At 38.6% G+C, this 26,269-nt stretch overlaps 1 protein-coding gene across 1 annotated transcript; it reads left to right on the forward strand.

Moving 5' to 3' along the window:
* The first annotated feature begins 4,013 nt into the window (after positions 1 to 4,013).
* On the forward strand, positions 4,014 to 20,647 carry LOC106912111 (matrix metalloproteinase-9-like). Its single transcript, XM_088007404.1, has 13 exons — positions 4,014 to 4,394; positions 4,643 to 4,881; positions 17,201 to 17,349; positions 17,457 to 17,585; positions 17,673 to 17,846; positions 17,953 to 18,126; positions 18,214 to 18,387; positions 18,732 to 18,887; positions 18,975 to 19,146; positions 19,225 to 19,364; positions 19,447 to 19,597; positions 19,697 to 19,800; positions 19,905 to 20,647. The coding sequence occupies exons 1-13, from the start codon at positions 4,257 to 4,259 to the stop codon at positions 20,009 to 20,011; spliced, it is 2,007 nt and encodes a 668-aa protein (XP_087863530.1). The 5' UTR covers positions 4,014 to 4,256; the 3' UTR covers positions 20,012 to 20,647.
* The last annotated feature ends 5,622 nt before the right edge of the window (positions 20,648 to 26,269 follow it).

Consider the following 26,269-nt stretch of genomic DNA (forward strand, 5'->3'; position numbering starts at 1 on the left):
TGTTTTTTTGCCATTAGGTCATAAATAAAAATGCTCCGAACTTTTCTTTGAGGTTCCGGAACCCATATTTTCAGTGAGACGTCTCTCCACTGGCTTTCTTTCCTTCAATGTGTAGAAATGCTAAAAACCACCCACTATCTTCCCTTAGTTACTTTGTTTCTTTAGAGAAGAAAAAAAGAAAACCATCACTATCTTCTGATCGTTACTTTCTTTACTTTCTTTCATTAATGGTGGAAAAAGATTAAAAATACCCGCTATCTACCTTTTAGATAGTTACTTTCTTTCGTTAAAAGTGGAAAAAGATTAAAAATACCCACTATCTGACTTTTAGATAGTTACTTTCTTTTGTTAAAGGTTGAAAAAAGTTAAAAATACCCACTATTTACTCCTTAGATAGTTAAGTTTAGTTCACCAGCAGTCGGAAACTGTCCCAGCAGATATGAAAAAAAACAAAACAAAACAAAAAAACAAACCAATTGAAACAGTTCTCACCCAATAAATGTATTGAGGTTCTTATGGATCCGGTCGGTTGGCAGTCGCAGGGACGAGACCTCCAGCTTCCCTCGTTCAATTTGGAGGTGAACTGAAGACAAAATCCTCAGATTGGCCAATGCATTCGATCTCTCGTCGCCCTTCACCTCTCCACCTCGCCGGATCCTGGTCGTAACGGCAAATTGTTGTGGAAATTTTCCTTTAACAAAGAGTGAGGCAAAACTGTTTCAAGAACCAGACAAAGAATATATTCTTAATTAGTATTTATTCGAAGGCTCAACAGTGTTCAAACGTTCACTGAACGCAGTCAAGAGAAAGAGTCCTGAGCAGAACGGTCGGAACAGTCCTCGAGCAAAAACAGGAGTCTGATGGCGACCCCAAGGCGTCTGAAGACCAAGTATGGTTCTGGCACAATCTCCACGTAGTCCGTAATTGTAGATATCAACTCATTCCAATGTGCAAGGTCCATGTTGTAGATTATGATATTTTTTTTCCTATTTTGCATTCCTCGCCGCAGTTACTTTTGGTCGGGTTCTTTTGTCATGATATGCAGTGAAGGTGGTGAGGCAGACTCAGCGGACCCAGGTTTTAGGGAATGAAATGATGAATTTAATGATGAAAACAAACAATCTGGGCAGCACCGAAAGCTAAGGCTCAAAACTGGTAGGAACTGGTAAGACAAAACTAATGACAGACTTGACGGCAGACTGGATGTGACAAGGACCCAACAAGGAACACAGGTAGGTTTAAATACACAGGGAGACAATCAGGAGAAATAAGGGACAGCTGGGGACGATCAAAGGGTAAATGGGACAACAAGGAGACTCAACAGAACACAAAATCCTAAGTAAACACACAAAAAATACAAATCACTACAAAGCCCATCTTATCCCCCTAATCTTATATTCATCAGGCATTAAAAATCAGCCTCCGTCCTCTTCTGCTCTACAGTGAGAGGTTTGACTGACAGACCGAACCAACAGGTCAGGCCTCCACATTTACAGTTAACGATATTCACCCCACTGTTGCAACTCACTGACTTTCTTGCTATATTCAGCGACATTTCAGACCAAAAGAAATTATTTCAGCTAAAATCAAAATCGGCAGGTCTGGCTTTTTAAAGTTCAGTAACCAGGGATCGGCCAGAAAATTGCAATCGATGTAGCCCTACAGACATATTCATGAGATTCTTTGATTAAATAAATTTCTCTTAAGCGTTACTCCAATAGCTAAAAATTTAATTTATACCAGGTGAGTTTTTAGCCACAAAATGATTCTGCTCAGCAGCAAACAACATATCCCCAACTACAGCATAGAGCAGCTCATCGATGCAGCAGCTGTGTAGCCTGAAGTAAAAACCTTTTGCTACACAATGTCAAACATCGAGAAATTTTAATTATTGTTACCAAACGTTATCAAACACGACGATTTGAAGCCAAAAATACCTCAGAAATATACAGAGCCAACCATGAGAATCAACTCATTTAAAGTTTAAACTCAGTCTCACACAAACACAAAGAGCCTAGCATAAATGTTTGGCTGTTGAACTGGACCGTTCCAGGTCGGTATCAAGCTAGTAGCTTTACTAATCTTTTACATTACATTACATTACCAAGTCACATTAAAACAAACCTTTATCTTGGTTATCTTGGTTTTTCTGTTCTTTTTGTTTTTTCCCTCCATGAAGGATAAGTCCTTTATTGAGACATCGTTTTGCTTTTTCCATAAAATAATGATTTCTACATACATTATCAAATATATATTGTTATAAAAACAAATCACTTCGTATTGAAATTTGTGTCTTTGTTATTATAATGACATAGAAATTATTACTAAAACAAATCAGCTCCACTGAGGGGGGGCCCTACGCTGCTGCTTGGTTTGCTTTTGCCTTGGGTCGGCCCTGTCTACCACCATGCATCTTACATATCCATCTTGCATCACCCACAATAGTGATGCTCTTATTTTTTTCTGTCAAGTTCGTAGTTGAACACACAAATTGTTTTTAATAAGAAGAGAAATGTTATAGCAAAATCTCAATAAGCAGCTTTTTCTTAGCAGTGCTATACAAAGAAGCAAAAAATGTTTGATGTGCAAGAGATAAATAGTCACACTTTACATGGAAAAAGTTTAAAAAGAAAGAAAAACATCACCTTATTATCCACTCAATCTTTAACCTTGACGACAATCTTCTTTTCTGGACAAGACATCCCCCTTTCCACCACTGTTACAAATCTTGGAGTTAGAATGGATTCTCATCTTACATTTGAAAATCATATTAAGCATCTATTTAAAATCTGTTTCTTTCATCTTCAAAATATCTCCAAAATTCGTCCATCTCTCTCTTTCTCTGATGACGAGACTCTCGTCCATGCCTTTGTCTCCTCCAGGCTCGACTACTGCAACTCTGTTTGTTGGAATCCATAAAAAACATCTTCAGAAGCTTCAATACATTCAAAACAGTGCAGCCAGGATTCTATTGAGGGCCCGTAAATCTGCCCATATTACACCTATTCTGCATGACCTTCATTGGCTTCCTGTCACTTACAGAATTCAGTACAAAATTGCTCTCATTACACATCAATGTTTAAACGGAACTTCACCAGATTATATGAAGGACCTTCTCATTCCACATTCATGCACCAGATCTCTGCGATCACAAGACAGCAACTTCCTCCACCTTCCTCGCTCCAGATTAAGGACCATGGGAGATCGGGCATTCGCTGTGGCTGCCCCCCGTCTCTGGAACTCTCTCCCGGATTATTTGAGAGCTCCGCAACCACTGGTTCACTTCAAAAGAGGCTTAAAGACTTTTTTATTTAAGCAAGCCTATTCTGCCTCCACATGATTTTAGTTGCACTGTGTAGCACTTTGAGATTTTTTCTGATGAAAAGTGCGGTACAAATTAAATTGATTATTATTATTATTAGTAGTAGTAGCAGTAGTAGGTATGAAATAAATGTGGATGAGTAACACTTTATTTGACGGGGTGTGAATAAGACTGACATGACACTGTCATAAACACCTGTCATGAACATGAGTAATTCATGTCTATGGGCCCACAAGATGATAGATTGCGCCTGTTTGTACACTGCTGCCTCTCACTGGTGGAGATGGTGTATTGCACTACTTTAGGATCAATTAATTTAAGAAATTTAAACCAAGTATCAGAGCAATATAACTTTACCACGTAAAGCTAATTTTTAAAGATTAATCGGTAATACTTTTATAACAAATTTATGTCAGTTCATGATTTATTGGTTAATATCAAGTTATCATAACAAAGACATTTTGAATAATGTCAACTTTGTATTAAATGTGTCATAATTTACTGAATGACACTGTATGACAAAAGTCATAAATATTCATGAAGACTTATTCATGTTTACGTCAAGTGTTTACGACAGTATCATGTCAGTATTATTCACACCCCGTCAAATAAAGTGTTACCTGTGGAGGTTTTGGAAATTTCCCCAGCCTGTAAATTTCTGCACAGAACTGATGTTACAGTAGGTGGGAACGAGGGTTTGATGACTAAGACTCTACTCTGTATAAATACAACATCTACAACCCCAACCAGCATCACAGTTCAGACAGGCAGCAACAGGGACCAACTTCCAAAACACAGAAGGCATCAATGAAGTGGAAATTTGGCCGATATTCTGAGATTTTTTTTTCTTTTGACTTTGGTTCACACATAATTATTTGTCTTTGAAGTTAGTTTTTGCATTTTTGTTGCATTTTGTGCCGCAGCAGAGCTCGCCATGAGGTGCTGTGCGTTAGTGGTGTGTTTACTTTTGGGAATAGGCGTGCAGAACGGATGGAGCCGTCCTGTCAAGTCGGTCCTTGTCACCTCCCCAGGGAACATCGTCAAAAAGGTGGCAGATGTGGAGCTGGCACAAGTGAGTAGCAGATGGTTTATTCTTCTTTGCATATTCTGAGACTCCCAGAACAGAGTTTTAATAAAGTTGTTCGGGGAAAACAAATAACCTGAACAGAGACTGATATCACAATGTTAATGGAAATATTTACTCTCTAAATTAAATCTATAGACGTCTTTTATGAAAACAATTTATAAATGTGTGACATTACACAAATTGAGAATGGAAGTGTTTGGCTGAGCTCTGGTGTGTTTTGTCTTGTTTGACAGAGTTATCTGAAAAAGTTTGGTTACATGGCGACGGAGCAGCACGGTGACTTCCGGTCCAAGGTGTCCATAGCAAAGGCTCTGAAGAAGATGCAGAGACAGATGGGTCTGAAGGAGACTGGAAAACTGGACAAGCCGACAATGAAGGTCATGAAGCGACCTCGCTGTGGTGTTCCTGATGTGGCCAATTACAACGTATTTGGCGGGGAACCCAAATGGTACCATAATAATATTACATACAGGTGAGTGGAAGGAAGAAATACTATGTGTCATTACATTAATGATTACAGAGTGAGATATTTTTTATTTAACCAAATATGCTCTAGTTAAATATATATATAAAAAACTTTATTTAATAAAGCATTGATTTTTAAGGCAGAGTTTCAGAATTTTAATTTTTTTGAAAATAGCTCTTTATACAAAAGAATCAGACTTTCAGATGGCATTGGTTAATGCAAGGGGAAGTTTAAATAATGTTAACTTAAAATGTCTGAAAACATGCAAGTAAAGAAAACAGTAAAAACTGACACACTACCCTATGCCTTTTGCGATTTCACCAGAGATGTTTTTACTATGGAAGATTATATCTTTAATAAAAACCATTTCACAGCCTAAAATCAAAAGCAAATTATATCATGACATGTTGTGCTACACACACAACTACAGGTGCTGGTCATAAAATTAGAATATTGTGATAAAGTTCATTATTTTCCATAATGTCATGATAAAAATTAAATTGTCATATATTTTAGATTCATTGCACACCAACTGAAATATTTCAGGTCTTTTATTGTTTTAATTTTGATGATTTTGGCAAACAGCTCATGAAAACCCAAAATCCCTGTCTCAAAAAATTAGAATATTATGAAAAGGTTCTCTGAACGAGCAATAAAAATAATCATCTGAATCAACAAAGTAACTCTAAACACCTGAAAAAGATTCCTGAGGCCTTTAAAAACTCCCAGCCTGGTTCATTACTCAAAACCGCAATCATGGGTCAGATTGCTGACCTGACTGCTGTCCAGAAGGCCATCACTGACATCCTCAAGCAAGAGGGTGAGAAACAGAAAGAAATTTCTGAACGAATCGGCTGTTTGCAGAGTGTTATATCAAGGCACCTCAGTGGGAAGTCAGTAGGAAGGAAAAAGTGTGGCAGAAAACGCTGCACAACGAGAAGAGGTGACCGGACCTTGAGGAAGATTGTGGAGAAGGGCCGATTCCAGACCAAATTAAATTTTCATCTCCATAAAACTTTTCAGCAGATGGAAGCATGAAGTGCTCCAAAATCTTCTGATAGCTGCTGCATTGATCCTGCCCTTGGTAAAACCCAGTGGACCAACACCAGCAGCTGACATGGCACCCAGACCATCACTGACTGTGGGTACTTGACACTGGACTTCTGGCATTTTGGCATTTCCTTCTCCCCAGTCTTCCTCCAGAGTCTGGCACTTTGATTTCCAAATGACATGCAAAGTTTGCTTTCATCCGAAAAAAGTACTTTGGACCACTGAACAACAGTGGTCCAAAGTGCTGCTTCTCTGTAGCCCAGGTCAGGCGCTTCTGCCGCTGTTTCTGGTTCAAAAGTGGCTTGACCTTTGACCTGGGGAATGCGGCACCTGTAGCCCATTTCCTGCACACGCCTGTGCACAGTGGCTCTGGATGTTTCTACTCCAGACTCAGTCCGCTGCTTCCCCCAAGGTCTGGAATCGGCCCTTCTCCACAATCTTCCTCAGGGTCCGGTCACCTCTTCTCGTTGTGTAGCGTTTTCTGCCACACTTTTTCCTTCCTACTGACTTCCCACTGAGGTGCCTTGATATAACACTCTGCAAACAGCTGATTCGTTCAGAAATTTCTTTCCGTTTCTCACCCTCTTGCTTGAGGATGTCAGTGATGGCCTTCTGGACAACAGTCAGGTCAGCAATCTGACCCATGATTGCGGTTTTGAGTAATGAACCAGGCTGGGAGTTTTTAAAGGCCTCAGGAATCTTTTTCAGGTGTTTAGAGTCACTTTGTTGATTCAGATGATTATTTTTATTGATCGTTCAGAGAACCTTTTCATGATATTCTAATTTTTTGAGACAGGGATTTTGGGTTTTCAAGAGCTGTTTGCCAAAATCATCAAAATTAAAACAATAAAAGACCTGAAATATTTCAGTTGGTGTGCAATGAATCTAAAATATATGACAATTTAATTTTTATCATGACATTATGGAAAATAATGAACTTTATCACAATATTCTAATTTTATGACCAGCACCTGTATAGTTTCAGAAAACTCTCTCTTGTAGCTTGTGGTGGAAAATTACTATAAAATCTGCTGATCATGTTATATGAAATGCTTGTGAACTCTCACCAAAAGAACCACAGTGATCCCTCATATATTATATATATATATATATATATATATATATATATATATATATATATATATATATAAATTCCCCTCTCACCCTCCGTGGGTGGTCTCTTTCATCCTCTGAGCTCGGGTCCTCTACCAGAGGCCTGGGAGCAGTTCTAGGCACAGCCAAGATATATATATATATATATATATATATATATATATATATATATATATATATATATATATATATATATATATATATATATACAAAACATATTGTGTGTGGCTCCAAATCCAGGCCTCCATTGGTTAATAAATTTGATTTTCATTGATGATTTTTGTGTGATTTTGTTGTCAGTACATTCAACTTTGTACAGAACAAAGAATTCAATGAGAATATTTCATTCATTCAGATCTAGGATGTATTATTTGAGTGTTCCCTTTATTTTTTTGAGCGGTGTATATATACCGTTGAGTGAACCAAAGTCTATGGTGCCTCATGTTGATATTGGAGGCAGACGATGTAGATGTAGAAGATGAACACTGTCCTGTCTGGAATGTTGGCTGGACCCTCTCAAAGACAATATGGCCTTCAATGCTGACTGTTACAGTGCTGTTTCCACGTCCGGGTTCGGAATAGACCCTTTTCACAGTGACGTCAGACAATGGCCGCCATAACTCAAAGCGGTGTATCTTTACTTCCGGTGTGATTTTGCTTCGGGAAACCTGACTGAAAAATTCACGGATACTCATTATCTTAAGGATATAATAAAAGGTAAGGTAAATAATAACAGCGTAAGTGTTAGATAGCTGTTATTACTCATTGTCAATTCACCATTCTCTGACTGTGTATAAAATAAACAGCCTCCGATCGGAGAATAAACCAGCTAGCAGCAGCTTTAGCCACAGTTGGGAAAATATATACACCGCTGTCTGTCAGTTTTGTAACGTTAAAAAGTTAATTTTCTGTATTAACTGTAATAAAACAGTATTTACATATTAGCCTTTATCAGTCATTGTCAATTTACCATTCTGTGTTTAAAGGAACCAGCCTCCGATCAGACAGTAAACCAGCTAGCAGCAGCTTTAGCCACAGTTAAGAAAAATATACAAACATATACGAAATATACACCGATAGATAGATAGATAGATAGATAGATAGATAGATAGATAGATAGATAGATAGATAGATAGATAATCACATTTCTCCAATGAAACGTTCTATCTATCTATCTATCTATCTATCTATCTATCTATCTATCTAAAACAGCGTCTTCCTCCTCATGTCTTGATCGTAGTAAGAGTTTAACTTCTCAGGAGCAGCGGGTGTTTGGCATAACTGTCAAGTTTTGGACTTGTGGCTACAGGTAATGTCGCTACTTAGCGGGTGGTCAAACTAGCGCAAGTGAGGAGGGTTTAATACAATCATGCATTTTACGTGACAGGTGGCAACCACAGTCTATACTATAGAAATGTGATTAAGATTAGAGCCTAAATACGTTCCATTTCCAAAACAGAAAGGCTACGTAAAGTTAGCCAGCTAACAAATGACAAATGCTATCCTAGCATATCAACTAACAGCTAGAAAAAACCAAAACATGTACCTTCGTAGTCAAACTGGTATCAATCAGCGAGGAGTTTGTCCAGTTTAGATTATGTTGATGAAGAAAAAATGTTTGCAAATAGTGATATATCTTCAAATCGTATTTGTGGCAGCTGCTTTAGAGTCCAGAAACAGCGTTAACTACACACACCGGAACTAAAGATACACTGGATCGAGTCAAAACGGATGTTGTCTGACGTCATGTGAAAAGGGTCTATTAGAATGATGATCGCAGAGTGTGCACCGATTATATACCTAGATGATCCCGAGGCAATAACGAAGCTGCATGATGGTTCCGCTCTTTAATCAGCGAGTAAGTGTGTGTGGTTCTACAAAAAATGAATAAATAAAAATTACAATCCATCATGAATGCACATACTCATTTACAAACAAATTACAATCATGTTCCTTGTCTGTTGCATTGCTATTAAAGTTAAACAAAATAAAAAGAAAGCAACCAAAAATATTATGGGTTACCATACTAGCATATAAATTAGTTTAGCGTAGCCTTTGCTTATTCTAGATTAAGTCCAACAGAAAATGTTAAAGGTACTAAAATACATAATGCCACTCAAACATAAATACACTGCAACCTACCACTCGTATGGATGCACACTCGAACAAACTCACGAAGCCGCCAGCAAAGACGGCTACTGCCTTGTACGGCTTCTCGAAACAATGTTTTTATATGAAAGGAAAAATACCACCCTCAAACGGCCGCGCCACCTGGTGGCGAAGCTGGGGACTGCAGCACAGCCTTCAGAACACTGACCATGCAGAAAACTGCTTGCTACAGGGACTGTAATAAACAAAGTTAATTGGAAGAACATAAAACAAATTATCTTATTGATACAGTATGCATTTAAATTACCATCATAATAAAGAGTGTCCACTCTGCCAGGTAAAGTAAAAGCTAGGATCTTAAACTCCTCAATTGTCGTGCAAGTCACATCAATGTTGAAAACTGTAGGCTGGATTAATTTACAGAGGTGGTAGAGGAATTCATGGTAGTTTGCCCTGAAAGTGAAGTGTGCTTTGGAAGTTCATCAAAAGCTACCTTTGATGATCTTGTGATCACTGATGGTGAAGTGTCTTTGGTGCTACTCTTGTTTTCACCAACATGCAGGAGGAAGGGCTGTCCTGGTTTCACCGCAATGAGGAAGGCTTCAACACTGGCTTGCATCTTTGACATAATGATAAGACGACGAATAATAAAAATGATTAAATATATTTAGCAGCACAGCTACATTCAGATAGCAAACAAAGCCAATGAGAAAGTGCTTCTACAAAGAAGTAGGATCATTAGAATAATCACATACCTGCACATATCTAACAACATGGTCCACAGTTTGACATGAGCTGTTTTGGATTCTTCTTGTGGCCTTTGGATGTAGGATGAAGCACATGAACCAACAGAAGAATGCCTGGTTTTTCCAGCCTGGAGGAACAACAGGATAAGTGGCAGACACATTAGGATAGTAAATAAACATTTTAAACAGAAGTGTGAGCAAAACTAGCCAGATCCACCTGTGTGTGTCACCATCACAGTCATTCAAAATACTTTGTCCACCCGGTTTACCCTGGAAAGCATTTTTCACCACCTACAACATAAAGCATAAAAATATCAGAAATAATTACAATGAACACAACTCAGACATTGGGCATTATAGAAATTAGTCATCTTATAGAAACAATCTGGACAGCATTTCTTCTGCCAACCTGTCAGAAGAAATGTGTTGAAGTCATCATAACACGCTTATGTCACCAACATGACGTACTAATGAAGAAAAAAACAGGCAGCCGATATGTCATTGTTAATTATCATTATTTATAGAGACAAAAACATTTTAGCTTAGCTTTGATCACATAGATCAAACCACCGGTCCAGCACAGCCGCTCTCCCCTTTATGCAGCCTATAGCCGAATACTTCAAGAAAACGACTCCGCAGCTAAATAATGTTAAATCAAACGGCCTTTCTGATAGTTTTAATGTTCGTTTAACGACCTGACACCCCGTGCTACACCTGCTTGGCTAGCTTTAGCTGCTAACAAAAATAATAAACCAAGGGTGCTCACGTCCAGTCCTCGAGAGCTACCTTTCTGCAACTTTTCCATGCATCTTTACTCCAACCGACCAGGATCAGCCCTGAACAGACCTTCTTCTTCTAATTGAATTTTATTGGCGGTTGGCAAGAAATGTTAGGAAAGCATTACTACCACCAACTGATAAGGAGTATATTTTTTTGTCACCACGTGACAAAAAAATAAATAAATAAATAAATAAATTAAAAAAATAATAATAATAATAATATATATATATATATATATATATATATATATATCCTATTAAACTTACACTGTTTTAAAAAATCAAATAAGGCCTCATATCCTGTACTTCCTGAATCTTTTTGCAATAAATCAACAATATCAAATTTCATTTTCATGCTACTAAGGTTTCTAATTAACTTATTTCTTTGCATCAAAGGGTGCGTTCACACTGCAGCCTGAAGTGACTCAATTCCGATTTTTTGACGTAATGTGACCTGTATCCGATCTTTTCATGGCAGTTCCACTGTCTCATCTTCCCCGCAGTCACATTTCCCTGTCTGATGTTTCCCTATCAGAAATAATGACCTACTTACTCCAGTATGTCCAATTCTAAACCGTGAAATAATTCTCTTCTCTCCTGATTTTGTCTGTTCTCATTTGACCAAGTCTTTTGAATTTTATATAACCACCTTCCTTTCTTTTCTTCTTCCCATAACTTTTGCCACCTCTCTCTTGTTTTTTGTTTAATTATACCCTTTATTTCTGTTATACTAATACTAACATTAATATCTATCCTTACCCGATTAGTACTCTCTTAAGCCATTCTGTCTGCCATTTCATTCCCCTTAATCCCGTGATGTGCTGGATCCCAAACAAAATTTACAGTTAGCACCATCATATTGATTCTATAGTGTTTGTCGTATTTCAATTAATATACTGTATCTGGTCTACTATCTGATTTATTATTTTGCAAACTGAATAACAAAGAACTAGAACCTGAGTAAATAATTGATTTTAATGGTCTTACCTCTTCCACCCATTGAACTGCTAAAAGCAAAGCAAGCATTTCTCCTGTATACACTGAGACTCCATCACAGTCTCAGTGTATAGAGGAGAAATACTTGCTTTGCTTTTATTTACTTTAATTTTTAACTGTGGCACAATAAATGCTATCCCTACCTTATTAGCTGTATTTTTGATGCATCTGTGTATATTTGAAAATAGTTATATTAATTTAAGTATTCTTGTATTATATATCTATCCATAATGTGAAATTTATCTTTGTTGTTCTTTTCTAAAAAAGAAAAATCATCCTCAGTATCATTTTCTATATTCATACTCTCAGAATAATCCTTCCCTATCCTCACTTGTATTTTTCTTTCTTCTAGAAGATTTTTCATCCATCTAAAAATATGACCATTTATACCCATTCTTCTAATTTTAATTAATAACCCTTCCCTCTACATCATATCATATGCTCGCTCAATATCAAAAAATATTGCCACGACACTCTCTTTATTCACTTGAGCCTTTCTAATTTCATGTTCTAAACATAAAACTGGATCCATTGTCCTTCTCCCTCTCCTGAAACGACGATACAAGTCCCTTATTATCAATCTTTCATTTATCATTCTCTCCATTATCTTACATAAGTTGGATGTTAACGCTATCGGACGATAATTTTCTGGTTTTCATTCATCTTTCCACAGTTTTCGGATTGGAATGATCACTGCTTCCTTCCAACTTTTTGGTAGTTCCCCATCCTCCCATATCCTGTTATACAGTTCTAATAAAATATTTTTAGAAGATTCACTTAAATTACTAACCATAACATAACAAATTTGATCTTTCCCTGGAGCTGATAGCTTATTTTTAAGTGCCCTATTTAGTTCATTTGTTGTAAAAGGCATTCAATGGATCATTTGTATCTTCCATTTGCTCCAATAAATTCTTGTTCTCCAATATTGTCTTTTGCCTTCCTTTTTTCCCTTCTTCACTAATATTTTCAGAACTATGGATTTTAACAAAAGTATTTGCTAACATTTTTGCCTTTTCTCTGTCAGTAACTGCTGTTATTTCTCCATCATTTAGTATTGGATATCCACTCACTCCCTTAATCCCATTCATCCTTTTAACTGTTGCCCAGACCTTAGAAATGTATCTTTCCCTATTGAATTACAAAAACTCCTCCAATATTCTCTTTTTGCATTTGTAATAACCCTTCTTACATTTGCTTGCAATTTCTTGTATTCATTCAGATTCTGAAAATTATGATTTCTTTTTAATAATTTGAAGACTTTATTTAGTTTCTTTATAGCTTTAGTACATTCTGATGTCCACCATATCACCAACCTTCTATCTCTTCCTCCGCCTTCCTTCCTTATAGCCTGATTTGCTGCTTTAAAGATAGAATTACATATAGAATAATTTACCCTCCTCCAGATCCTCCCTCTCTGTTTCTTCTAATGCTTTCATATCCTTTTATAACAAAATCAAGATTTGGTTTAAGCCATGTTTCTTGAAATATCTAGATCATCTTTACAATCTCTAATAAATCCTTTAAACTCCTGTCCATTTGCAATAAGGCTTCTAGCGTTCCATTGTAAGATGATCAGTTTTTATCTTCCTGACCTCCTGCCTTTCCTTCTGCCCCTAACCTCTTATTTATGTGTTCCCAAGATACGTCCTTAATACCAGAAAACCTCTCTGCAACTTTCACAATTATTTTGACTTTTTCTGTTTTATGCTTAACTTGATCTGCACAATTAATTATATATGCAATGAACAACAGAATCTTTTCAACTGTAAACCCAGTTTCAGTTCCACTCTGTTTGTTGTTGGATTCGGCTGAACCTTCCTTATAACTTCTTTAGGCTTCATTCTTTTAACAGCTTCAGTGGCCTTACAGGAAAGCACATACACCCTACTCTTACCCTTTCCGGAAGAACTTGTGTTTGAAACTCCAACATTACTGAGAGACTTTCCACTCTTTCACCTTCAACTGTTCTCATCAATCCTTTGATTTTACTTACTTCACCTCCATTAATACTGTGAGTTTTTCTAGATCTTCACCCACTGGAATACCTGTGATCACCCCTCTTACTACTTTATCCTCTCCCACAGTCTTTACCTCAGTAATCAGTTTTTTACAAATACTGTGGGAGCTCATCACTTTATTTTCTGTTCTTCATTCCTCACTGTGATCAATAGATTCCCATCTCTAAGAACCTTAGCAAGTGTCAGCTCTCCAAACTTCTCTTTAAATTCTCTTGACAGAGCTATCAGACTAAGTTGTATTCCTTCATCCTCCTTCCTAAACTTTATGATTAACTTAGATTCCTGCCCAACAATCCTCTTGCAAACTGCGTTATTTTCATCTGAACTATTTTCTTCTAGACTCCGTTTGCTACGTTGTGCCTCTAACAAACTTTTTTTCTTTTCTACTTCGTTCTCTTCCTGATCCTCTACAACCACGTACTGTGGAGTCCAGTCACCAAAATTCATTTCATCATCCCCCTCATCCTCAACCTGACTGGCCATAGCAGTCCAGTCACAAACCAGTTTATGCCAACCGCCAAGATCAGCAATTTTTTGGGTCAATCTTGCTCTGTCAATTCCGTGAGCTTCACAGTCACTCTCCTCAACCTCTCTTCCTCCTTCGACCTCTGAACAGACCTGCTAACCAGCTTTTCATTTGATTCAGGTCTGTTAATTGGCGCAGGGAAGCATCTGAAAGTTGCAGGATAGCAGCTCTGAAGGACTGGACTTGAGATCCCCTGTACTGAACAGTCGTACCACAATATCCAAACAAAAAACTTACGTTAAGCATAAGTTGATACTCTTGCGCAAACAGAAAGTTAATGCATTCATAAAAAATAATCAAAATCAAAAACATGATGGTCTTAACATGGAACTTACCTTGTTTTTTTTTTGTTTTGTTTTTTTAAAATAGATCTTTATTGAGATACAGAATACATAACAGTATAAACGCAGCATACATTGTGGTATAATGTCCGCCAGGGAGTTACAAACATTGAGACAATACATCACCATTAAAGAGAGAACATAAAGAGCATGCTAATAGCTTTGGGGAACTTACCTTGTTATGATAAGCTCCAGACAAGACGCCTGCTGTCTCCAGGGCAAACACGTGACGTCACAGATACGTTGCAACTGTGGGAGCAACTCTTTATCCAACACCATTTCTTTAGGGAAACTGACAAACCTACCTTTAAATTTGACTAACGTAATTAGCATTGTATTTTTAACATACAACACAAACACTGGTAATCTAACATTTTTGATTATGCTCTGTATATTTCAATTCATTCCCTTAAAGATTTGTTATGGAAAGTATTTTTTTTCTTTCTGTTTAATATTATATTTAAATGCTGGTTCTCTAAGATGCAAATACAAGTAAAATATCTTGCCTAGGAAAAACACTATATTGTACAATTATTTTGCGGTAGTTTACTGCCAGTTGTCAGTCTTGATTGTGACAACAGAAGAAGACATCAAATTGACAATATCCTACCGCAGGGGTCACCATCTCCAGTCCTCAAGGGCTACCATCCTGTTAATTTTAGATTCACTTCTGCTCCAAAATGTCTGAATTCCCTCACCAGCATTCATTCCTCTCTGCAATAGGCAGGAAACGAGCAGTTTATTTGATCCAGGTGTGTTTGAGCAGAGACGCATCTAAAAGTTACAGGATGGTAGCCCTCGAGGACTGGAGTTGGTGACCCCTGTCCTACCGTATTTTGGAATAGCCATTTCTAAGAGTGTAGCTACCAGTGATAGCAGATAAATGATTTTCCTGTAACAATAAGTTGTTTCTCCATCATTAGCACATTTAGCAGTGAGTGAATGAGGATAATTGACAGTGCTAAGACCCTCCTACTGGTTCTGATTGATTGTTTTGGTCAGAACAGTGCATTATTTTAACCAGTAATAGTAATTCAGGAAGGAGGTGGAGGAGATTGATTGTTTTCACAGAATCTATCTCAAAACAAACTGTCACAACATGGTGACAGCTTTAATAAATATGAAGAAAACATATTTTTTATTTAAGTTATATATTGCAGCTTGAATAAAATGCAACTATATAGCATTTTTGAGAAGTCTGGATTGCTTCATGTATATTTTGACTGTTGCTCATGGGGAGAGACATTTCAGTAATCTAAAACTAAGAGAATAAAATTACTATTATAATATTACTAGTAATGATGTTACTAGTTTTAGTAATCTAAAAGTAATATAAAAAAATTAAACAACTTACTTGCAAACTGTATGCAGACTAAATTTTACTCTTACATGTACAATTCATGAGCAGTAAATATTGTACTAGTTATCTGCATTGGACCAAAGAAAGCAAGGCAGTTGCAAGCCTTTGAAATTGTGATGCTTTTGATGAGTCAGATAGACACAAGAAATTGTAACAACAGCTGAGTGAGGGGGGCCCAATTTAATTTTTTGTCAGGGCTCCCAAGATTCCTGGCAGCACCCCTGCTTATATTTAAATACTGTAACGTTATTGGCACACAGGTAGAGAAGGAGCTCGGAGACTGTTTAGCTAATCAGGACGCAGAACACAATGCACTTTGAAAAAACTGCACAAAAAAATCCGCGAAGCAGCGAGACCGTGAAAGGTGAAGAACCAGACTGTCTCACCCATTTGTTTTGAATTCCTTATCCTTGATATAAAACTCATGTGTTGACTCTGCCTGGCAGAGTTTTCCATCCAGAACTGCTTCATTATTGATTGTCCCACAAACTCTCTGTATTGTGCACAATATATGAATAAGCCTGATTGAGTGATTTCACCTGAACAGTGTTAGGTAATAATTTTTTTCCACGACAATTTGGTGCCGTGACCTGGATCCCTCAACTGGACATCCGAGGACCTTGATGAACAGCGTTTTGGTACCGACCTGGACTAAAAGTAGGGCTGTAGTGATACAATAATCTCACGATACAATATGATACACGATATTCTGCTATTCGATGCGATATATCAGCAAACTATACAATTCAATACACCTTTGTGATTTTCTGAAAGATGTTAGAGGGACAGTGATTTTGGTGACATTTTGTGACCGTTATAGAGTTGGATTGAATTAATTTAACTGAAAACTGATTAAAAGCACCAACTACACAATACCTGGCTCTGGTTGGACATGGACACAGACTTAAAGTCGACAGCTGGGCAAAATGAATCAAAGAAATGGTGAGAAAACAACAGTACAAACAGTAGCTTACATGCATTTGTAAAGTGTACCAAGTACCCTGCTCTGAATAGTTTGATACCTTTTTAACTTTGACACTTAACATCTGAAGGAATCACTCTAAGCCTGATGACCTAATCACTCTCCCGGTTAAGCAAGCAGTGAGTGAGCAAGGTGACAGTTGGATGTTACGATACTTGCAGATGAATATCGATTTTTTTCTAGGAAAGAAAATATTGATATATATCGCAAAATCGATATTATTACACAGCCCTAACTAAAAGTATTGATAAGTTTCAATCAGACTGGATCAGCTAGTAATTTTGAGTTCACTGTGTCTTCAGGATCCTGAACTATTCTTCTGACATGGACAGCAAACTGATTGATGATGTCTTTGCAAGAGCATTCAAGGTGTGGAGTGATGTCACTCCTCTGACGTTTACCCGCCTTCTTCAAGGCGATGCAGACATCATGATCTCCTTTGAAATAGCTGGTATGTGCTCTTTTTTACATTTCTAAGTCAAACATTTGCACTCTAACAAATTAAGAAGCTGAATTCTAAAAATCAAACATTGATGAGCTGCTTCATCTTCTTTTTAGACCACGGCGATCTACTTCCCTTTGATGGTAAGGATGGGGTTTTAGCTCACGCCTTTGGTCCAGGTGTGGACATTCTGGGGGACGCCCACTTTGATGATGACGAAGACTGGACTCTAGGAAAAGGAAATGGTAACTACACCTCAGAAATCACGTGCTTCAACCTTCCTCCATCCTCTGGTGTTCTTTCCTTTAACACATTCCAATCTGTCTTCTCAGTGGTGAAGACTTACGGTGGCAATGCGGGAGGTGCCATATGTCACTTCCCCTTCACTTACGGGACGAAATCGTACACCACCTGCATCACTGAAGGTGCAAACAACAGCGTGCCCTGGTGTGCAACCACAGCCGACTTCAACCAAGACAGAAAATTTGGCAACTGCCCAAGTGAACGTAAGCATGACAAAAATGACAAGACTGAAGTTATCCATTATGTTTATGAGCTTGTGAAGGAAAACTGGAAATCATCCAACTACGCTTTCAACTGTAATCCTCACAGTCTCGTTCACGATTGGTGGAAACGCGAATGGAGCCCCCTGTGTCTTCCCCTTCACCATCCTGGGTAAGATGTATAAGAGCTGCACCTCCGACGGTCGCATCGATGGAAAACGCTGGTGTGCCACCACTAGCAACTATGACACAGACAAGACATTTGGCTTCTGTCCCAAACGTGGTGGGTAACAGGAAACAATGCGTGAAAATCCTGCCACAGTGGCTTGTTGCTTTGTTTAACCACAGTTTTTTGTCTCTGTTGGTCCAGACACTGCTGTAATTGGAGGAACTTCGGATGGAGATGCCTGCCACTTTCCTTTTGTGTTCCAAGGCAGGGAATACCACTCATGTACTAGTGAGGGGAGGACAGACGGCAAATTGTGGTGTGCCACCACTGACAGCTATGATAGAGACCAGAGATGGGGTTTCTGTCAGAACCGTGGTGGGTAACAGAAAACACAAGATGTGAAAGTCCTACCACAGTGGCTTGTTGCTTTGTTTAACTACAGTTATTTTGTCTCTTTTTGTCCAGATCCTACCGTAATTATGACAAACTCAGATGGAGATCCCTGCCACTTTCCTTTTGTATTTCGGGGGATACCATACGACGAATGTACGACTGACGGGAGGACAGACTTAAAATTGTGGTGTGCCACCACTGACAACTATGATAGAGACAAGAAATCGGGTTTCTGTCCTGACCTGGGTGAGCAACATGAATGCAAAAATTTATTCTGCGTTTATCATTTTATGAGATGGTAAAATTTCTAACCTGCTATCTTCCAGGTTATAGCCTGTTCCAGGTGGCTGCCCACGAGTTCGGACACTCCCTGGGTTTGGATCACTCCAACATTAGAGGAGCTCTCATGTACCCTTTGTACAGCTATGTGGAGGATTTATCCCTGGATCAGGACGACATTGATGGCATTCAGTACCTCTACAGTGAGCGGACCACTCAGAACTCTTTCACGATGAATCTCGTCAAACACATGAAAACTTTGCCTTAAAGAACATTCCCATATTTTGCAGGAAATAAAACAGGCCCTGGTCCTACTCTCAACGCCACAGTAATACCTAATCCGACTAGTTCATCTGTCGTGACAGTGTCACCCACTGTAGATCCCACCAAAGACCCCTGCAAGATGCTCATGTTTGACACCATCACTGTGATTCAGAAACATCTGCATTTCTTCAAAGATGGGTAAGCAAATAGCTAGTTCTACTTATGTTCTAGAAACATAACCTATTGAGGTGCTAATCTTGCATTTCTGGTTGACAGGCATTTCTGGGAGGTATCAAGCAAGACAGACAGAGGTCGAACGGGACCATTTTCCATTTCTCAGAGTTGGCCAGCTCTACCTGCTGTCATTGACTCTGCCTTTGAGGATGTTCAGACCACAAAAATATACTTCTTTTCAGGTAAGGAGTGTTCTTTCAAGAGCTTATCAGAGCACTGAAATGTTAGACAAAGAGTTGTAATCATATTTTATTGTTACATTAGGAAGCAGGTTCTGGGTGTACACAGGAAGCAGTGTGCTAGGTCCCCACAGTATTGAGAAGCTTGGTTTGCCCCCAAGTGTACAGAAGGTGCAGGGAGCGCTGTATAGAGGGAAGAGCAAAGTGCTTCTCTTCAGTGGAGAAAACGTTTGGAGGTGAGTAGAAATTGACCACTTTTTTAGACAAAATCTGTAGATTAACCCATCCTGTTAAAGGACATACAGTAGATCTCAATCTATCTCTGATCTCTACAGGATTGATCTTAAGACCCAAATGATTGACAAAGGATACCCCAAATATAAAGACACCATCTTTGCAGGGGTCCCTAATGATGCTCATGATGTGTTCCAGCACAAAGGTAAACATACCTTCTACCACAACGCTCAGGAAACCAAATCCACAAACGTCAACAAAACATGGCATACATTGTGGTCATTGTAACATCAACGTTTTGTCTTTCAGGCAACATTTATTTCTGCAGAGATCTTTTCTACTGGCGCCTGAATTCTCGCAGGGAGGTGGACCACACCGGCAATGTGAAATACGATCTTCTTGAATGCCCAAAATAATCAAGAAATAACAACTGAGATACATGCACAGATGGGCAGTGAGGCTGGAGCAATCAAATGTTTCTTTGTGCAGGTGTCTGAAAGAATGTGATGCAGTGTTTGTTCATCATGCCTTTGGTATGATGTATGTGCTTTATGCAACGTGAACGACAAGCTTCTATTGAATTTGGCTGATTATTACTCATACAGCATTGGACTGAATGCAAGTCAAAGGCCCAGAAGGCAATTAACCATTGTTTGCACTCAGTCTAACATGCTGTGAACTGATGACCATAGTGGCCTATAATTTGAGACCCATACAAGTAACTTCAACACAATCTTTCAAGATAAAAAAAAAAAATTAATATCTGACTGGTTCAGACCCTTGTCAGTATTCAAATATTTTTATTTTTTGGAATTTATAACATCTAATATTATTATTTTATGTCATGAGCCTATTTGTTTTGTGTGGTTTTATGAGTTTTTTGAAAATGGTTTCAAAGCCATAAACTGCACTGGAAGACATTCAGTGTCTCCTTAATTAAAATTATTTATAAAATGAATAATTTCGGCTTTCAATGCAATAAAAATTCTGTGAGAACATTCTTTCTTTGTCAGAGTCTTTATCATTTGCAAATACTTTAATTATGGTGGTGGGAGCATCGTGTTGTGGAAATTGGTGGAGTTCATAAAACAAGATGGTGTTTGATCGGCTCCGGGAACAATGTCTAAGACTTAAACCCTCAAAGTGCCAGCAAATGAGAAAAGAAGTGCACTACCTAGGTCATCTGGTATCTGCTGAGGGAATCCGGACTGACCGAGAAAAGATTTGTAGAGTGAAAGACTGGACCAGGCCAACACACCGCAGGGAGGTGCTGCAATTTCTGGGGTTTGCTGGCTACTACAGGTGGTATGTCAGTGGGTACCTCTGTCCTAGCAACTCCCTTATATCGGCTCACTGGTGGTGACCCAAGAATGAAGAAAAGAGGGGAAAAAAAGGCCTGGTTTCTGAACCACCATTTTTATGGATAGAGGAATGTGAGGAGGCATTACTGGCCTTAAAGCACAGACTTACGACTGTGTCAGTGTTGGGTTACCCGGATTACAACCTACCGTTTATGCTTCAGACAGATGCATCAGGGGAAGGACTATATCTTTGGATTGTGGAACTTTGTAAAGTGTGTCCTTTGAAGAACGCCGTACTTGGCGTTTGTTACTGTGTGCTGGTAGTACAAAGGTCAGTATTTGCTCTGAATTCTAAAGGCGAAGCCGCTGCGCTGTGGGGTGGTCCGAATAAATGGTCCCAACCACGATTTCAACCACCGTGTGTGTCAGATTCCTGTCTCGTTTCCTTCCGACAAAAACCCTTAAGAACACAAAATGCAGAGTCCAGGGAACAGCGAGGACTCATCTCGCACGGATTGGGTGCGAGATGATATATACATTTTTTTTTTTTTTTTTCACTGCAAACTGACACTTTATAACTTTATATATCAGGCGTCTTTAGAGTGAAGCCTTAAATTCTCTGATGAAATTTTGAATCTGATCAGAGAAATGCACCAAAGGAATTTGATTAACACATATCTGTATTTTATTCAATAAATTGTACAAACTACAAGGCATTTCTAGAAATAAGAATTGAAATTCAAACATTGAAATTATGTGACCCCCACATTGTTTATGTGACCAAAGAAAGTGTGGTCACATTTGTTTGGTTAAATTGTGATTTTAGTTTTGGATTTTTCCCTGTTTTGAAATGTTTGGGGCAATGTCACGCAGTAGCACAAATGCGCCACTAGATGGCAGACGTGGGACATGACGGGACTGACGGTGCAACAGTTCTGTGTGGAAAAATCTTCCCTCCATTCGGATGAGAGCTACCAGCACAGCATCACCTTCTCCCATGGCTCACTCGTTTCTCCTGTTAAAACAGGTTATTTAGATCTGCCCGCCTGTCCCTCTACCTGGGACCTGCAACAATTACAGCGAAGAACAAACAGGGCCGGCCCAAGCCTCCATGGGGCCCAAATCAGTCTTTTGATGTCCGCCTCAGAGGCCACATTTTGAAAGGAAGTTGGACTCTACCCTTTAAAGTTTTAGGTACTCAGCATCATGGATGTAGCTTTGACTTGTTCGCAAAATTCACTGTTTCTTTTTGGTCAAATATCTCACGGCAAAATGAAACTGACGACGACCTACCAAGCCAAGTGTGTTTAAAGGGGAAAGGGCAGCCGCATTCAGTGTGGCCCACTTTCTTTTTTTTAACATCCATTTTTCATCAAGCTGTGTTTGCACCAGTTTCAATTGATTAACACTCAAGTTTCCCACTTGAAGAAAGTCATAATTCTGTTTTCAGCATGCAAAACATTCGTTCCCATTTTGTTTTTGTTTTTTTGTTTTTTTACATTAGGTCATGAATAAAACTGCTAAGCCTCAGATCAGACCACTACAAACTTTTCTTTGAGGTTCCGGAACCCATATTTTCAGTGAGACATCTCTCCACTGGCTTTCTTTCTTTCAAGGGGTAGAAATGCTAAAAATCACCCACTATCTTCCCTTAGTTACTTTGTTTCTTTAGGCAAGAAAAACACAAAACCACCACTATCTTCTGATAGTTACTTTCTCTCGTTAAAGGTGGAAAAAGATTAAAAATACCCATTATCTGTCGTTTAGATAGCTACTTTCTGTCGTTAAAGGTGGAAAAAGATTAAAAATACCCACTATCTGCCTGTTAGATAGTTACTTTATTTCGTATAGGTGGAAAAAGATTAAAAATACCCACTATCTGCCTGTTAGATAGTTACTTTATTTCGTTAAAGGTGGAAAAAGATTAAAAATACCCACTATCTGCCGATTAGATAGCTACTTTCTCTCGTTAAAGGTGGAAAAAGATTAAAAATACCCACCATCTACTCCTTAGATAGTTGAGTTTAGTTCACCAGGAATCGGAGCCTGCCCCAGCAGATATGAAAAAAACAAACAAACAAACAAAAACCCAATTGAGACAGTCCTCACCCAATAAATGTATTGAGGTTCTTATGGATCCGGTCCCCTCCAGCTCCCCTCGTCCAATTTGGAGGTGAACTGAAGACAAACTCCTCAGATTGGCCAATGCATCCGATCTCGTCACCCTTGACCTCTCCACCTTGCTGGATCCTTTTCGTAACGGCAAACTGTTGTGGAAATCATCCTTTAACAAAGAGTGAGGCAAAACTGTTTCAAGAACCAGACAAAGAATATATTCTTAATCAGTATTTATTCGAAGGCTCAACAGCGTTCAAACGTTCACTGAACACAGTCAGGAGAAAGAGTCCCGAGCAGAACACAACTTACAGTTTTATAGGTAGAGGTTCATTCAGATCACATAGTTTGGTAATCTACTTGGTTACAGGACAGACAGCAGACTGGACAACAGACACATGTGTCTTCTTCACTAGGAGCCAGGAGAGAAAAAGGAATGACTTCATTGTATTGCTAAGGCCAATGACTCCATTGTAATGTTAAGCTCAGAAAACCTGCTTCAGAAGGATCTTAATGATTCAGCTAATCATAGTAACCTTAAATTTTCCCACTACAAGCTCCACCAACCCCACGGACGGGAGATGGTCGGACCAGTCCTTCTGCAAAAACAGGAGTCTGATGGCGACCCCAAGGCGTCTGAAGGCCAAGTATGGTTCTGCCACAATCTCCATGTAGTCCTTAATTGTAGATATCAACAATGTGCAAGGTCCATGTTGTAGATTATATTTCTTTTTCCTATTTTGAGTACCTCACCGCAGTTACTTTTGGTCGTGTTCTTCTGTCATGATATGCGGTGAAGGTGGTGAGGCCGACTCAGCGGACCCAGGTTTTAGGGAATGAAATGATTAATTTAATAGTGATGGGCTATCTGAATCCAGGATTCAAGGCTTGTACCGAATAAAAAAGGGGGTTATCCGATGAAGCCCCGCTTCAAGGCTTGTGTCATCTTGTTGCGAACCACGTGACTGGACACAAACAATGCCTCGCATTACCTGGATCACGGGAGTGCTTCATTTTGCGTTTCGGTTTTCAAAGTAAAAGCGCGATGAGCCATGCTGCATCATGGGTTGTTGATCATTTGGTCGCGCATCAGAGGATATTTGTCTTCAGTGGCCAAAATAAAATGAACATTGACCAATATATTTTATGTGTATTGATGATGGCACCCATCAAAATGTAATGTTTGTTACTGGTTTTCTTAATTGTAGTTTATGGTGTTTTTTATGACTTAGACTCTATAAAGTTTCACTATTATTTGTAGTCTGATTAGCAAAGATATATCAGTTTTCCACAGCAGAAACAGATTAAATCATGTTGCAGAACTAAAATTCAACATGTAGCCAAATATAAGGGATCAGAGCCAATTAGAAATCCAAGGAAAAGCAAACGGCCCAACAGGCACTGCACTCTCAAGACACTAAAACATCAAATGTCTTTATTGTCAAATCTGTCTATGACATAAAAGAAAACTCAACACAACCACTGACGTTCAACATAAACCAGGATTAGACAAATCCTTTTAATAATTAAAACAGATGACAAATATGGTTTCATTGATTCTCCTGTTACTAAACATGAGCTTGATAAAAACTGTGACAATATTGCATTTAGTAATTTTTGGAAGTATAATCCACCTGAGTGACGAGGCTGTTAAAAAACTAATGACAGACTTGACAGCAGACTAGATGCGACAAGACAAGGACCCAGCAATGAACACAGGTGGGTTTAAATACACAGGGAGATAATCAGGAGAAACAACGGACAGCTGGGGACGATCAAATAGTAGATGGGACAACAAGGAGACTCAACAGAACACAAAATCCAAAATAAACACACAAAAAACCCAAATGACTACGAAGCCAATCTTATCCCCTAATCTTAATATTCATCAGCAAAGATTTAAAAATCAGCCTCCGTCCTCTTCTGCTCTACAGTGAGGTTTGACTGACAGACCAAACCAACAGGTCAGGTCTCCACATTTACAGTTAACAATATTCACCCCACTGTTTCAACTCACTGACTTTCTTGCTATATTTCAGACCAAAAGAAATTATTTCAGCTAAAATTAAAATCGGCAGGTCAGGCTTTTTAAAGATCAGTAAACAGGGATTGGCCAGAAAATTGCAATCGATGTAGCCCTAAACACATATTCATGAGATTCTTTGATTAAATAAATTTCTCTTAAGCGTTACTCCAATAGCTAAAAATTTTATTTATACCAGGTGAGTCTTTCTCCCCTGAGAATGTGGACCGGTACCAGTACTAGACTGATTCTGAGCCTTCAAATAATTTTAACAGAAGTTTCACATAACTTGGAAATTGATGTAACAATGTTTGTTTTAGCCACAAAATGATTCTGCTCAGCTGCAAACAACATATACTAACTACAGCATAGAGCAGCTCATCGATGCAGCAGCTGTGTAGCCTGACGTAAAAACCTTTTGCTACACAATGTCAAACATCAAGAAATTTTAATTATTGTTACCAAACGTTATCAAACACGACGATTTGAAGCCAAAAATACCTCAGAAATATACAGAGCCAAGCATGAGAATCAACTCATTTAAAGTTTAAACTCAGTGTCACACAAACACAAAGAGCCCAGCATAAATGTTTGGCTGTTGAACTGGACCGTTCCAGGTCACTATCAAGCTAGTAGCTTTACTAATCTTTTGCATTACATTACCAAGGCACATTAATACAAACCTTTATCTTGGCTTTTGTCTGATCTTTTTATTTTTTCCCTCCTTGAAGGATAAGTCCTTTTTTGAGACATCGTTTTGCTTTTTCTGATCGGAGCCTTGGATGTTTGGATGCGCTCTGCTCATTGCACAGCAGCTCATGTTACCGGTGACGTGTGCAGTGCCTGCCCTAAACGGCTGCTTGGTTTGCTTTTGCCTTGGGTCGGACCTGTCTACCACCATGCATCTTGCATATGCATCTTGCATCACCCACAATAGTGATGCTCTTATTTTTATCTGTCAAGTTCATAGTTGAATACACAAATTGTTTTTTAATAAGAGAAATGTTACTGAAATATATGGGAAGAAACTTGCATGAGAAATACACTTTTGGCACATCACCAAAACAAGTGAGGTAATATATGCTGTGAAATAACACGTATGCATCATTATTTGTGATCTGGGTAATTTCTGAGTGAAGTTAGTGGACTATAGCATCAACAGCTACAGTGAGGAGATAGATAGTTCTCAAAAATCAGACCAAACACACTGATGTAGGGAAACTGTGAGAAAAAAC

This window comes from Poecilia mexicana, unplaced genomic scaffold, assembly GCF_051168715.1.
Source record: "Poecilia mexicana isolate PSO_F unplaced genomic scaffold, ASM5116871v1 scaffold_7, whole genome shotgun sequence".
NCBI lineage: Eukaryota > Metazoa > Chordata > Actinopteri > Cyprinodontiformes > Poeciliidae > Poecilia > Poecilia mexicana.

Excerpts from the sequence above, each read along its gene's own strand:
- LOC106912111 (XM_088007404.1), top strand. The coding sequence starts at position 4,257 with ATGAGGTGCTGTGCGTTAGTGGTGTGTTTACTTTTGGGAATAGGCGTG. Across the intron at positions 18,127-18,213 it reads TGGCTTCTGTCCCAAACGTG|ACACTGCTGTAATTGGAGGA; the intron begins GTGGGTAACAGG and ends CTGTTGGTCCAG. Across the intron at positions 19,801-19,904 it reads TGATGTGTTCCAGCACAAAG|GCAACATTTATTTCTGCAGA; the intron begins GTAAACATACCT and ends TTTGTCTTTCAG.